Below are 13,576 nucleotides of genomic sequence, written 5' to 3'. Positions count from 1 at the left end.
CCTGGGCTGGAGGGCAGTCACTCAGAGGGCATTTGACTTGTACCAGTTAGTTTCCTGCCTCTGCCTTGACCCAAAGGTCTTACAGGAAGACAATAAATAAATAGAACACCGAGATTTTATTTTGCAGTCTGCCCAGTTCAGGTCTCTTAGAGACAGAGGGGAGAAAAGTCCAAACTGAGAGGGGGGTGAATGGACATCAGGTCAGGTCAGCCATTCAGTGCAGAGTCCTAGAGTGACTGGGATCGGAAAGTACTTGGGTCCTTTGGGTTTGCAATGGATTGTGATGTTTCTGGGTTCAGGTTTTTACAAGAAGCAGACAGGCCCTATGTCCACACCAAATTCCTGCTCAGGCCCTCCGATGTCCATGGGTGCAATGTCAATGATGGGGAGGCGCGAGGTCTTCTGTGACCGGTACTCGATGATAGTCTTGCCCCACTTACCGGTGTGTTTCTAGAGGAGAAACAAAGGAGTCACCATTCAGTGGGTTCCTGGCCCCCCAGGGCTAGCTGCCCAGGACCCCAAACAACTTTACAACATCGTAAAGTGCAAAACATACTTGGGGCTCCCTCGACGACCTCTTGACTTGCCAAAGCCCTCTCCACTTCAACTCCTGTCCTCCTACACTCTCCCTTTTCCCTCCTTCCCCCACCCCACAGTGAGTGCCCACAGTGAGCCCCCACCCGTGACCATCCTGTAAGCCATATGCATTAAGTGAACTCTCCCACAAGAGTCACTAGACAGGCTGGGCAAGTTCTTAATTTCCCCTCCTCCAGGGAGTGGAGAACAGCATGCACCTGTCTGTCACCTGTCACTCTCTCTGTCTTATCACCCCTCAAACACCTCTGATGACACCATCACTAAAATGCCTGCCTGAGCTCCAGGCCTCTCATTTACTGAGCTCATTTCCTGAGTCAGCCCAACTCACCGTGCAGCCATCCCTCAGGACAGTATACGTGAACCTGCTGTTGCCCTCGGCCCGGATCTCTACGTCATTAGAGCCCTGGATGAGCAGGGCCTTCTTGAGGTTGCCAGCTGCCTCGTCCATGTAGGCAATGCTGTTCTTGCAGTGGTAGGTGATGTTCTGGGAGCCCTCCGTGGACAGAAGTCGCAGGAAGGTCATCTGGACGTTGGCAGTGTTGGGAGCCAGGTTGTCATCCCCATAGCTAAACTGTCAGGGCAGAGAGCGTAGGCATGAGGCCCAGGGGGGCGCTTGGTGGGAGGGCTACAGGGGCTGCGAGTGTCCAGAGCGCAGAGGGGAGCAGGGAGCTGGGGGGCATTTTCCCTTCTAGGGAAGGAAAGACCTCTTCCTCCATCTCTAAATGGGGGAAAAAAAAATACTATTCTTCCTCTTGCGATCCTCTTAAGTCCCAGAGAAAACTGGCGAGAATGTGGGCAAGACACTGAAAATTTCCAGAGAGAAAGAAGAGGAAGATTTCGGGAGCTACCCCTGGCTTAGTGCGACCAATACTCACGTGGAAGCCACCATTGATGGTTTCTCCAAACCAGATATGTTTCCTGTCTTTGCTCTTGCTGTTCCACCAGTTCTTCTTGGGAACACTAGCCGGGTTGGGGTAGACGCAGGTCTCACCAGTCTCCATGTTGCAAAAAACCTTCATGGCGTCCAATGTGCAGCCCTGGTTGGGGTCAATCCAGTAGTCTCCTGCAGGGGGAGAGGCCACGCCCCGCAGAGTCAGTTGGGCATAGACTCCCTAGTGGGACAGGCCTCCCTGGGAAAGATAGACGCCAGGAGGTGCAGGGCAGGCCTGCAGCCACAGTGGCCTCATGATAGGGAGGGTGAGGGGCCCAGGAGGAGGAGACCTGGATGGGCCACGCCACGTGCTGGGCAGGGGCACAAAGGAAAAGGGCAGGGGCAGGGCCTGCCTGGTGGGTGGCTCTCCATCCTGCAGTCGGCTCTGACCCATCGCCACGGCAGGATGGGAGCCGGGGCAGCGACGTCTTTGTTGGGACATTGAGGAGCCGCTAGAAGCTTCTGGGGCTGGCTCTGCCCTGTCTGCTACTGAGGTCTGAAAGGCTGGGGTGGGGAATCCTGGCCCCCAAGCTCACCGCTCTTCCATTCAGGGTGACAGAGCTGCAGGTCCCGGCAGGTGCGAGCAGGGTTCTTGCGGGAGCCCTCAGGGCTGCGGATGCTCTCGATCTGGTTATTGAGGGACTTGAGCGTGGCGTCTACCTCGGCATCGTGCTGCCTCAGGGTGCCGCCTGCCTGGTCTGCCCGCATATACTGCAGCGGGTCGGGGCCCTTCTCCCTCTGGCCCAAGCCAGCAAAGGCAGACATGTCGATGCCAGGGCCAGGGGGACCTGGAGGGCCAGGGGGTCCAGGATTTCCAGGAGGACCCTATGACAGGAAACAGAGAAATCAGGTGGGAACTGTGGAGAGATGTCCCTCCTGCGTCCACCCCCATCTGCTCAAATGCACTAGCAGGTCTTCTCCCTGGTCCTGTGTGGGTGGGAGGGGGTGCAGCAGCCCAGACAGAGAAAACCCAAGCACCTTCCCCCTCCTTCATCAGCCCCTCTCTTCTGTTTCCCAACGACAGTCATGGGGCCTCCAAAGCCCAGGGGAACCCCAGGATAAAGGATAGTATAATCATGAACCGCAGGCTGATGCCCTGATCGAGGACCCCAGCACCAGGAGGCTCAAGTATCCCAGATGCTATGGACATCCCAACAGCAGGGAAGGAACCAGGACACTTACAGCGGGGCCAGTTTCGCCTGAACGTCCACGGGGGCCAGGAGGGCCAATGGGGCCAGGGATTCCATTAGCACCATCTTTGCCAGAGGGCCCAACGGGGCCGGGAGGACCCTGTAGACAGGAGAGAGGTGGTGAGAAAAGAGCCGTCAACACTGGGGAGGTCAGTGAGGAGCTGGGCTGGGCAGCTGGCCGCCCTGACAACACTAGTCCCCTGCCCCCCACTCCTCACATTTCTCAGGGAACCAGGCCCCCAAGCTCTCCTGGCAAACACCATTTCTGGGGAGTCTGCTGGCAGCCAAGGGCTGCTTTCATGTTCCTCCCCTGTGATCCCGGGCACTTTTCTGGCCATGGTCACACCAGGCCGGGCCCACCTCTGCTGCTGAGGGAGGTGCCCAAGTCCAGGGCTTCCCACAAGCAGCGATGTCTCCCCACTGTCAGAGCACCTGGTAAGCACCCTGTCTCCATCCCACTCACACCCACTTACTCTAGGGCCAGAAGGACCAGCGGGACCAGAAGCACCTTGATCTCCAGAGGGACCCTGCGTAGAAGGAAGAGCAAAGGTCGGAGCTCGGCACAGAACAGGCTCCATCTCCAGGAAGTGGGGGGCTTTCTTAAATATGTATATTCTACATCTTGGGAGGTGGGGGAGCAGATGCATGTGCCACTTTCGTTTCCTTTCCATTTACTCCTCCCTCCAACCCTGACAAAGTCCCAGAAATTTTTTAGGGTGATGCCAAGATATCTTAGCAGCAGAGGAAACTCAGGTGGGCTCTGGGCAGGGGGACTCCTGCAGCAGCACAGGCAGCAACACTCACAGGGGGACCAGGCAGACCCTGCAGACCCGTGAAACCACGGTGTCCCTTCAGTCCCCTCTCGCCGGCCTCTCCAGCTTCTCCTTTGTCACCTCGGGGACCTTGAGGACCCTGGGAACGAGACAGACAGACATGGGTTGGGCAGCTCTGCCCACAGCAGGCATCCCCTGCTGGTCTCACCCGAGCCAGGAGTCAGCTCCCACAGTGTGTCTGCCCCCCTGCTTGCGCGTGAGGACCCAGCACAGGACACTCAGATACTTACCGGGATGCCCCGGGCTCCAGCGGGTCCGGAGGGTCCCATGGGGCCTTGTGCGCCCTATGAGGAGAGAGAGCAAGCTGTGTCAGAAAAGAGCAGGGGCAGAGAGGGCCCTCGGGCACCTGCTCTGAGCAGGGCACTGCCTGGACCAGGAGCACCTCCAGGCAAGAGGCACAAGGGGGAAGACTCCTAGCTTGCTTGGCAGCTCTCCTCACTTCCAGTTTTTACTGAATTAAGGATACTCACATGAGCCTCCCTAGTGGGAGTTAAGCACAGTGGGGTTAAACACAGCACTGTGAAGCTATCTGCAGCAACTGCAGCATGAGTTCGATCCCCAGCCAGCCAAGGAGCTACCCACATGGCGCAGCAGACCTCTCCTGTCTTGCCCACTGCTCCCCTCAGCAGTGGATTTCAGTCAGTCTGCCTGTTCTGTTCCCCACTCTGTCTCTGGTGAATCCTCTCACCCCCTACACCTCTGGCCTGTACCCCAGTTCTGCTATCCCAGTTCTTCTATGCGTAAATAAATAAATCTATAAAGGAAAAAAAAAAAGGATACTCACAGCTTCTCCTCGGTCTCCCTGCTTGCCAGTTGGGCCAGCGGGGCCAGGAGAGCCAGGGGGCCCAGGAGCTCCAGGAGCACCCAGGGGACCAGTCTCACCACGATCACCCTGTCAGGGAAGAGGTCTCAGGCTCAGAAAGAGTGTTCTGTCAGAGGCATGGTGAGAAGGTCCTTCCAAAGTGAGATAAGCCTCTGCCCCCAACCTGCAGACCTTAGGGGGTATCCTCTCTGCCCCACCACACACAAAGACCCCAGATATTCACCTTCACTCCAGCTGCACCGTCTCTTCCAGGGGGGCCATCAGCGCCAGGGCTTCCCTGTGCAAGGAAACAAGACACAATGAGGACTGACCCACCCATCTCCTGCCTCAGAAGTCCTAGGTTGGCTCCCTTTCATCCAACAGCTTTGGAGTCAAAATTTTCTCATGGAGCTTCCTCCGACTCCCTCCCCATTCACCAGGTCGTAGTGTCTATGCCCCTATTTTGCCCATTGCGGCTCTCCCATTGCACCCAGGCAGATGGGCCTACCGACCCACCCTGTCATTCCCTTCTCCAGAGAACCAGGATGTGGCCTGACTGCTGGCACAGAGATCAAGGGCTCCCCTCCCCAGGAAGGGCCACTCCATGGTGGGGCCACTGCTCACCTCTCGTCCAGGTTCACCGGCAGGACCAGTCAGGCCAGGAGGACCCACGGGGCCAGGGGGACCTCGGTCTCCAGATGAACCAGGAGCCCCCTGTTTACCAGGCTCGCCCTGAGGGATAATGACAAGGTCAGTGAATGTGCACCCCAAGTACCCCTGCCCAGGTTCCACTCAGCCCTTCCAGGGAAAAGCTGGTGATGGGTTGGTTCTGAGGGTACCAAGTGGAGAGAAGCCTTGGGGTATGGTGCAGCTTCTGCAGAAGGCGGGCAAGTGCCCCAAAAGTGAAGAGGGAAGAGCTCTGCCAAACCCAGGCTGGGCCGGGATCACCTAGAGGAGGAGGCCCCCATCACTCACCGAGGGGCCTGGCAATCCGGGGAATCCTCTCTCACCACGCTGCCCAGGCAGCCCAACGATGCCCCTCTGCCCAGCCAGACCCTGGGGACCTGGAGGACCATCAGGACCCTAGCAGAGGAGAGATGGGGGGAATGAGGACGGACACGGGTGGCCGGCCTGAGGCCAGCTGGACTCCGGGGAGTCAGTGCCCTCGGAGTGTACTTCCCTCTGCACCGGCCCCCCTCCCTGAATGCCCACAGCCTTGCTCCCTCCCACTCTGCCCAGTGAGCTCAGAAGCCACCTTGACCCTGAGCTGGCCAGGGCCTGATGAGAGACTTACTGAGGGACCGTCATCTCCAGGCTCTCCCTTCTCGCCAGGGGCTCCAGCAGGACCTTGGAGGCCAGGGTCACCAGCTCGGCCAGGGGGTCCACTGTCTCCTCGAGCACCTTTGGGGCCATCTTTTCCAGAAGGACCAGGTGGGCCAGGGGGGCCAGGGTTGCCCTAAAAGGAGCAAATGTAGGAAGTGAGAACTCACCTCTCCTTCCCCATCCATCCAGGCTGCTAAAGCTGTCGGGCCACAGGGACAGTGGCTCCCCCCTAGGGGCTACTACCTATACCCTCCACAATGAGGGTAGCTTTACCCCCATCTTTCCTCCCATATCATCACCCTGGGCAGCCAGCACTGGCTTCTACAACCCCACATGCTTTGCTCTTTCTGACCTACTTGGGATCCCTCCTGCCTCCTGGAACAGCTAGAACCGTGCTACTCTGACTGGCTCTTTGCAGGTGGCCAGGTGAGTGGCCAGCAGCCTCATCAGCTCTGTTCCCTCCACAGCAAACTCCCTGAGGGCAAGGTGTCCAGCAAGTGGGCCAGGAACACACAATGTGCTCAATAAATGTGTGTCCATGATGAAGGCAACGGTGTAGCCCCATGCTCGCCGCGGAGCTGGGAGTCAGCACGGGAGGCGGACCATGGCCAGCAGCGGGTCACAGTCCTGGTCCCCAGCTGTCCACAGGGGGACAAGCCCTCCCAGGAGTGAGAAGAGGTAAAAGGGGTGGGAGAGGGCTGGAGCTCTATTGTGGAGACTGGTGCATCCTCTCCCGCCTCTGCCTGCACCTCCCAGGCCAGGAGTAAAGCAGGAACAAGCCAAGTCAGGAGTGTCACTTACATTAGACCCTGGTGGTCCAACGCGGCCGGCAGCTCCAGGGAATCCAGTGGCTCCCTGTGTGAGAAGAGAAGAGGCCCTGAATACCTCAGGCCCTCAGGAGCCCCAAGAATCAAATGTGGGGGGGGGGCTCACGCTGGTGTGGAAAGGGGTGAAGGGCTGAGGGTTGCTGAAGAGGGACAAAGGGTGGAGCTGGGTGTGGTTAGGGGTTGGGCAGCTGCTCCTCTGCTTCCCATTCCCACCAGGGGTGCTGGCTGGGGCACCCGTGCTCTGGGGAGCTGAGGAAGGGGCTGCGCCGGCTGGAGCCCTGAAGCCCTCGCCATCTGCCCTGATGGGCTCGGGCTGGGGCCAAAGCAGGACTGAGAAAGGAGGTGGGATAAATCCCGGCACGTGGCTGAGTCTGTGGCCAGGTCTTCATCGTGAGGCAGGGGCTCAGGGGAGAAGTTGTGGCCCTCAAGCCCCCTGCACCCCACATGGGTAGCCATGAGAACACGCCTTACTTACCGGGGGACCCTGAGCACCTCGGGCTCCCTTAGGCCCAGTCACACCAGTGGGACCCTGGGGAGGAAAGAGGAAGACAGTGAGTCCAGAGGAAGGCCTGTGTAACCCCACAGTGCGCTCCTGAGAGCTACCAAGATGAGTTTCTTGGCACTAAAATCTCATCTTGGAGAGGCAGGTCCATCACCATAGCCAACAGGAGACCTGTGTTCTAGGAGAGAATTCTAGGCGATCTTGGGAAGAGAAGCCCCTCAGCACACGCAGAGCAGACAGGCAGGGCTCCTGTGTCCTGCCCCCCAGGCCCAGCCTGGCCAAGGCACAGGCTACTTTGTCCTGGCTGTCCGTCCTTGAGACACTGTTTTTGCCCCCTTGCCTCCAACCCCTGACCCCCGCCACACACACACACACGATAACAAAAGCCAATTTAACTAAATTTCTCTTTCCTGCAGTCTCTCCCGCTGTGGCAGCTACAGTTGCAGGCTCTGGACTGCTAGATGGAGGGCCCTAAACCCAGGGGCGTGTCCCCAAGCTTCTGAGCCATTTTCAAACTGTCCAGTCCACAGGGCCCTCATCCTCAGCTCAGCTCTCCTCACCTGAGGCCCAGGAGCTCCGGAGGGACCCTGAGGACCTGGGGCACCAGCATCGCCTTTCTGGCCTGCCTCGCCTTGCTCGCCCTTGGCACCAGGTTGGCCGTCAGCTCCCTGTCCCAAGAAGGAGGAAATGGATGAGTCCGAGGCTCCAGCGGGGCCGGAGGCTGTGAGTGTGCGTATGTCTAAGTCTGTGTGAGCATGTATGGTACGCATCCACCCTGGGCCTCACATGAGAGAGGAAGCTAGACATAAGAAAGGTTTGTCACCCTGCTGTGAAGGTGTGGAAGGAGGAGAGGAGAAACTATGTCCCTTCTCTTTAAATCTTGTTGCTCACTCCCCAACAGGCTGCAAGGTGCCCTTGGGTGCCAGGTGAGAGGCTGGCCTGAGTGCAGAGGTGGGAGTGGGGGATACAGAGATACTTACGGGGGGACCAGCAAATCCAGCAGGTCCGGGGGGTCCAGTCTCTCCACGCTCACCCTGTGAGATAAGGGAGCCCGAGAGAGGTCAGGCCCTGCTCTTGCGTGCTACGGCTCCCTCCTGCGAGCCCAGAGCCCTGCTGGCCCGGCCAGCCCCCTGCATGGTGACCCTGAGAGAAGGTTTCCAAGGGTAGCCTTTGAGAAGCTCAGTCTTGCCTAAAGGTGGCCAGGCCAGAAAGCCCCTCTTGGTCAGAGAATCTGGCGACCCAAAAGACCTCCATTCCAACCCTATTATTGGGGTGGCATGCCTCCCCTTTTCTTTCTCATCTCTCTCCCCAACCCAGACCCAGAGACAGGGAGGGGCCAGTGTCAGTGCCAGCAGGGTCAGGCCAAGAAGGCCCCCAGGGGCCCGGGGACAGAAGCAGGCTCAGGAAGCAGACACTCACCGGGGCGCCACGAGCTCCAGCTGTTCCTGCAGGACCAGGAGGTCCGACTTCTCCCTAAGGGGGGGGAGGAGGGACAAGAGCCATGAATGAGGGAGGCAGGGTCAGAGTGGGGCCCCTCAAGAGCAATGGCTGGGGGCTCTGTATCCCATCTCTTTCCATAGCTTGTTCGTTCCTTGTGGCTCAGCCCACACGTGCACCCGCATCAGGCCTTTGCTGGAAGGTCAGCCCAATGGCTCTACTCATGGGGCCAAGAAGACCCCCACCCTTACCCTGCGAGCCCCTGGTAGGCAGGAGGGTGAAGTGGTGTGGAGAAGAAATAGCAGTCTTTGGCAAAAAAGGAGGAGGCGGCTCAGTGGGGGAGGAGAGACAGAGAGAAAGAGGAGGAGCCAAGACTCACCTTCTCTCCATTGGCACCGGCTGGGCCAGGGGGGCCAATGGGACCAGTCAGACCCTAAAGAGAGAGGAGTGCAAAGTGAGGCGCAGAGTCACACCAGGGACCGTGGAGCCCAGCAAGAACTCTGAGGGCCCACACCCAATGAACCTTCGAGCATCCTCCCATGGCTCCCCAGGACCCCTCTCACCAGGGGGCCTCAGTTTGACAGGAAAGTCCCTGCAGTTGTCCAGTCCACACAACTGAGACAGGACCAGGGACCACTCCTAGATACTGCCCCTCTCCCAGAGCGCAGGGCTGGAGGCTGATAGAGTCCCCTGCCTCTGTCCCCGCCTCAGTGCCCAGGGACCTGCAACCAGCCTCCACTTACTCGTCCACCATCCTTTCCGGGGGCTCCCTCGGGGCCTTTCTCACCAACATCGCCCTGTGGGGTGAAGTAAAGCAGGTTATTTCAGGGGGGCGCTCAAAGACCCCCTTTGCCAATGCAGCTGACCCCTGGCTGGGTGAGAACTCAGGGAGTTCTCGAGGGGAGCCCACACCCTTCCAAGAGGGATCTCTGTGCTCAAAGGCTGAGTGGTCAGGCCTAAGGGGAGCATGACAAGGGCAAGCAGCGAGAGTGTGTCACTGACCGACAGCCTGAGGAGGGCACCTGTGCCTCTGATCATATACCACACTGCAAACTAACCTCACCCCAATACAACATAATACATAATTAAATGAAGGGGAAAAAGAGAGCTCTAGAAAGGAGTCTCCAAGTCCCTCAAGGAAAGGGTAACTGGGAACCTCACCTCCAGCACTGTGGGGGGCAGTGGGGTGGAGAAAACTGATTAATGCAGTTAAGCCAAGAGGCACCTTCCACCTTATACTTACCCTGTCTCCTTTGGGTCCAGCGATACCAGCTGCTCCCCTTTCGCCGGGCATCCCCTGCAGACCTGGAGGGCCCTGAGCCCCAGGGGGCCCAGCTGGACCAGATGCACCCTGGGAGGGAGAGTGGGAGTCTATGGTGACAGCACCCTGAAGGGATCCTGGTCCCCCAAAGCCCCTTTCCTTCTGTCTCATCTTCCATTCCTCCCTCCTTCTAGTCTTCACTCCTCCTGGGCCTCCTCCCTGCCCAGCAGGGCTTCCCAGGACTGTGCCGAGGAGTCCTGCCAGCAGGTCCAGCCTCACTTACTTTGGGACCATCAGTTCCAGGAGTGCCAGGGAGGCCACGGGAACCCTGGAGGCCCTGGGCACCAGGAGAGCCACGTTCACCTGGGAAACCACGTTCACCCTGTAACAGACACCAAGGAGCAATCAGGCCAGAGAGACGGGAGAATCCTGGGAACCCAAGGAGAATCAGGGGGTGGGGGACAGAGGGGAGCTCCAGCATCCAGGGCAGCTGCACTGCTGGGAGGCGTTGGCAGAACTGCACAGGGGAGCAGGCCAAGGAGACCTCCCAGATGTGACCCACAGGATACTCACCCTGGGACCAACAAGGCCAGGTGCTCCAGCTTCGCCAGGAACACCCTGGGGAGCAAAGAAGACAGTGAGAGAGAGCAGAGGCTCTGATGTCCAGGACCCCCGGATACATGCCCCTCCCACTGGGGGCTGAATCAGGTTCCATCCATGGAGAACTCCTTGTGCATCGGAGACCTTCCTGCGCAAGTTCAGAGAGCCCTGTACTCACCTGGTCACCTGGTTTTCCACCTTCACCTGGGGGACCAGGAGGGCCAGGAAGTCCCTAGAAGCCAAAGTAACGTGTGTTAGCCAGAGAGTGAGTCTGCTGCCGCCTGGCAGAGGGCAGACGCAAAAGGCAGCAACAAAGAACACCAGGGGTGCTGGGAAACCCCATTTCCCTGGCCCATGTTAAAATGGGCCCTTCGCTCAAGCACCTGCTGCTGCCCCAGAGAGCCCTGGGGTGGGCAGGGACTGAGGTCCAGCCACCTACCTGGAACCCAGATGGTCCAGGAGCACCCTGCTCGCCTCGTTCGCCAGCAGGTCCCTGTGGAGGAAAATAAGGCAGGTGAGCCAGTGCTCCAGGGAACCTGAGGGCCTAGCTGGAGGGACCCAGAGGGAGAGTGGGCCGGATACCTGCCTGCATTGTCCAATCCAGGTGCATGCACACCTTGCTTTTCATGCACCAATGCTGCACCCCTGACCACCAAATCTGGGGTCCACACCGCCTCCTGGGACCCCTCCCTTGGCTCAGGGTGGGCCTGGTGTCATGGGTCAGTCCAGATCCACACCCATCATTGCGTGGCCCTGAGGTCCCCCTGCCTCCGCCTCTTGAGCCTCTGCCCACAGGACTACCTGAAGAGGCTGTTGGTACTTACAGCGGGCCCAGGAGGTCCGGCAGCACCAGTCTCACCATCTTTGCCAGGAAGACCCTAGAGGAGAGAGAGAAATGTGCTATGATGACTTTTCTTCTATTCACCGAGTCCCCGGCTGGGCAGGCATTCGTTGTGGCCCAGACTGCCACAATCCCCCGCCTGAACTCCAGTTTTCTCCCTTCCTTTCTTTCCTGGCCCCCTCCTTTTCCCTCAGTCTTTCTCAGTGAGGGAGCCTTCCCCATTAGTTGCTGCTAATAGCAACTCCTGAGGGGTCCAGAGCAGGCACAAGACCCCTCACCACTGACTGGGAACCCCAGGGTCATGCCATGGAGACAGCCCCCACCCCCGACAGGCGCACAGCCGACACCCAGGTGCGGGCGGTGGGAAGGGTACTTACTCTCAGGCCAGGAGCACCGGCCAGTCCCTTCTCACCAGCTTTGCCAGGCTCACCCTGGAGGAAAAAGTGCAGCAAGATCATGAGGTGGAGGGTCTGGCTGGAAATTCCGTCCTAGCAGACTGGGTTTGGGGCCATGGCCTGACCGGCAGCAAAAACTACAGCCAGTGTCAGCACCTCTCTTACACTCAGAGATGTGAACTGACAGGACTGCCCCAGGAACCATGCCAGGGCTGTAAGGAGCCTGGGCTTCCCCAGGTCAGGAGCTCTCCTGCCACGGAGACTGGCCTCCTGCTCATCACTGCCCTCGGGAGGGCCAGCCCTCTCCCCAGGGGCCAGGGAGGCAGGCAGCACCCTGTGGAAGGAAATGGAGGGGCAGCTAATTACTTACATTGGCACCTTTGGGACCAGGGAAACCCATGACACCAGGCTGCCCACGAGCCCCCTGAGGGCCTGGAGGTCCAGGGCGCCCATCTTCACCAGGGGCTCCCTAGAAGAGAGGACGCTATTCTCAGAACATGGACACAGGGACCACATCCATCATCAAGCAGCCACCGTGTGCCTCCCGTGTGACAAGGCAGGACAGGGTGCAGGCCGGAGACTGGCCTAGGTGACACCAGCAGCCATGTCACACACTGAACCCATCAACGACAAAGTTAGAAGTTTTGCCCCTGAAAGTGATTCTAGGCTCTGTCTTCCCCCAAGGAAGGACCCAAATGTAAAAGGCAGGTGACATTTCAGAGTTCATAGGCCCTGCACAGACCACACCTGTGCCCTGATACCCACCATCTATCCTTCTCCCCAGTTCCCAAAATTCACAAGCTTATCCCCCAACTCCTCTTCTCCCCTCCCCTCGAAGGGAATCCCCCATCCCTCCCAACAACCCCAGATATTGGACTTACAGAAGGACCAACTTTGCCTTGAGGACCAGCATCACCAGGGCGCCCAGTGAGACCCTTTGTTCAGAAGAGAGAGGAAGATGGTTATCAGAGCAGCCCCAGGAGCCCAACCCTGGCAGCACAGGGTTGGAGGGGACAGACAGGGAAGGGTCTGAGGGGTCTGTCTGCTTAGAGTCTGAAACCCAGGACAAAGGTGGCTGCACTACTCACCCGGGCTCCAGGAAGGCCAGGCTCTCCGGGACGACCAGGGTCGCCATTAGCTCCCTTGGGGCCAGCAAGGCCGCTGGGCCCACGTTCTCCAGGGGCTCCCTACACAAGAGAAGACAGGGAGTCAGTGGGAGCCATTTGATGAGGAATATAGGAAGGGACCCAGCCCCTTCCCTACTCACCTTGGGACCTGCCAGACCATCTTGGCCTGGGAAACCCCGGTTGCCAGGAGCACCCTAAGGAGAAGTGGGGAAGAAGCAGGGCATTAGAATAGTCCCTGACCCCACCATGGCTGCAGGGATCCCAGCCAGATGTTTTCCCCATAACCACAATTTCTGTGCAGCAATAGATTGGGCCTGCAACAACCTGAGATATTAACTCTGAGGATCTTTCTGGGAAGGAGCTCAAACTATTTTATGTCATCCTGGAGATGGGGAGACAAATAAGAAGGGATCCTATCTCTAAGGCAGTGAGTGGAGAAAGGAGGAGTATGAACTCCAAGAAGGCCACAGGACATGGTGAGACACAGAGCCTCAGGACTTGACTTGCACATTGAGGTGAGGGGCCCCCGCTACACACTTACTCTCTCTCCGGGGGGACCAATAGGTCCAGCACCGCCAGGCTCACCACGAGCACCTCTTTTGCCTTCTTCGCCAGCAGGACCAGGGGCTCCTTGGGGGCCTGCAGCGCCCTGAAACCCAGTACAAAAGAGAAAAAGTGTGTATTCACCTGGTCTTAGAACTTGAGCAGAAAGTGGCCTTAACTTTCAGGACTGGGGCACTTGGGGAGAGCAGAAGTGGCCCAGCAGGAAGAGAGAAAGGGTAATGTTTAAACTGGTTAACACAAAGAAAGGAGGGTCCTCCCCCATTTTGTCCCCTTCTCTGGCCATAACCTGACAGGCCCCGGATTAGGGGGTGGGACTGCGGAGGAGATGCACAAGTAGCAGCAGAGA

General features: G+C 58.6%; 1 protein-coding gene across 2 annotated transcripts in view; it reads right to left on the bottom strand.

The window, feature by feature from the left end:
• Positions 1 to 303: 303 nt before the first annotated feature.
• The window catches only part of COL2A1 (collagen type II alpha 1 chain), a gene marked incomplete at both ends in the record, with an annotated part of 30,238 nt that continues 16,965 nt past the window's right edge, over positions 304 to 13,576 (bottom strand). For both annotated transcript variants that reach the window (XM_084255917.1, XM_084255918.1), the window contains 32 exons: positions 304 to 450; positions 926 to 1,168; positions 1,473 to 1,660; positions 2,065 to 2,353; positions 2,711 to 2,818; positions 3,192 to 3,245; positions 3,523 to 3,630; positions 3,782 to 3,835; positions 4,336 to 4,443; positions 4,598 to 4,651; positions 4,978 to 5,085; positions 5,329 to 5,436; positions 5,648 to 5,809; positions 6,478 to 6,531; positions 6,979 to 7,032; positions 7,566 to 7,673; positions 7,986 to 8,039; positions 8,425 to 8,478; positions 8,822 to 8,875; positions 9,186 to 9,239; positions 9,686 to 9,793; positions 9,987 to 10,085; positions 10,277 to 10,321; positions 10,482 to 10,535; positions 10,743 to 10,796; positions 11,128 to 11,181; positions 11,522 to 11,575; positions 11,910 to 12,008; positions 12,421 to 12,474; positions 12,628 to 12,726; positions 12,807 to 12,860; positions 13,208 to 13,315. In XM_084255917.1, coding sequence (XP_084112043.1) covers positions 304 to 450; positions 926 to 1,168; positions 1,473 to 1,660; positions 2,065 to 2,353; positions 2,711 to 2,818; positions 3,192 to 3,245; positions 3,523 to 3,630; positions 3,782 to 3,835; positions 4,336 to 4,443; positions 4,598 to 4,651; positions 4,978 to 5,085; positions 5,329 to 5,436; positions 5,648 to 5,809; positions 6,478 to 6,531; positions 6,979 to 7,032; positions 7,566 to 7,673; positions 7,986 to 8,039; positions 8,425 to 8,478; positions 8,822 to 8,875; positions 9,186 to 9,239; positions 9,686 to 9,793; positions 9,987 to 10,085; positions 10,277 to 10,321; positions 10,482 to 10,535; positions 10,743 to 10,796; positions 11,128 to 11,181; positions 11,522 to 11,575; positions 11,910 to 12,008; positions 12,421 to 12,474; positions 12,628 to 12,726; positions 12,807 to 12,860; positions 13,208 to 13,315 — 3,045 coding nt within the window. The remainder of the gene's footprint in view (positions 451 to 925; positions 1,169 to 1,472; positions 1,661 to 2,064; positions 2,354 to 2,710; positions 2,819 to 3,191; positions 3,246 to 3,522; positions 3,631 to 3,781; positions 3,836 to 4,335; positions 4,444 to 4,597; positions 4,652 to 4,977; positions 5,086 to 5,328; positions 5,437 to 5,647; positions 5,810 to 6,477; positions 6,532 to 6,978; positions 7,033 to 7,565; positions 7,674 to 7,985; positions 8,040 to 8,424; positions 8,479 to 8,821; positions 8,876 to 9,185; positions 9,240 to 9,685; positions 9,794 to 9,986; positions 10,086 to 10,276; positions 10,322 to 10,481; positions 10,536 to 10,742; positions 10,797 to 11,127; positions 11,182 to 11,521; positions 11,576 to 11,909; positions 12,009 to 12,420; positions 12,475 to 12,627; positions 12,727 to 12,806; positions 12,861 to 13,207; positions 13,316 to 13,576) is intronic.

The sequence above is a fragment of the Talpa europaea genome (assembly GCF_964194135.1).
Source record: "Talpa europaea genome assembly, chromosome: 15".
Lineage (NCBI taxonomy): Eukaryota > Metazoa > Chordata > Mammalia > Eulipotyphla > Talpidae > Talpa > Talpa europaea.
The sequence above is the reverse complement of the archived record's forward strand: the minus strand, read 5'-3'. Positions and strand labels throughout refer to the sequence as shown.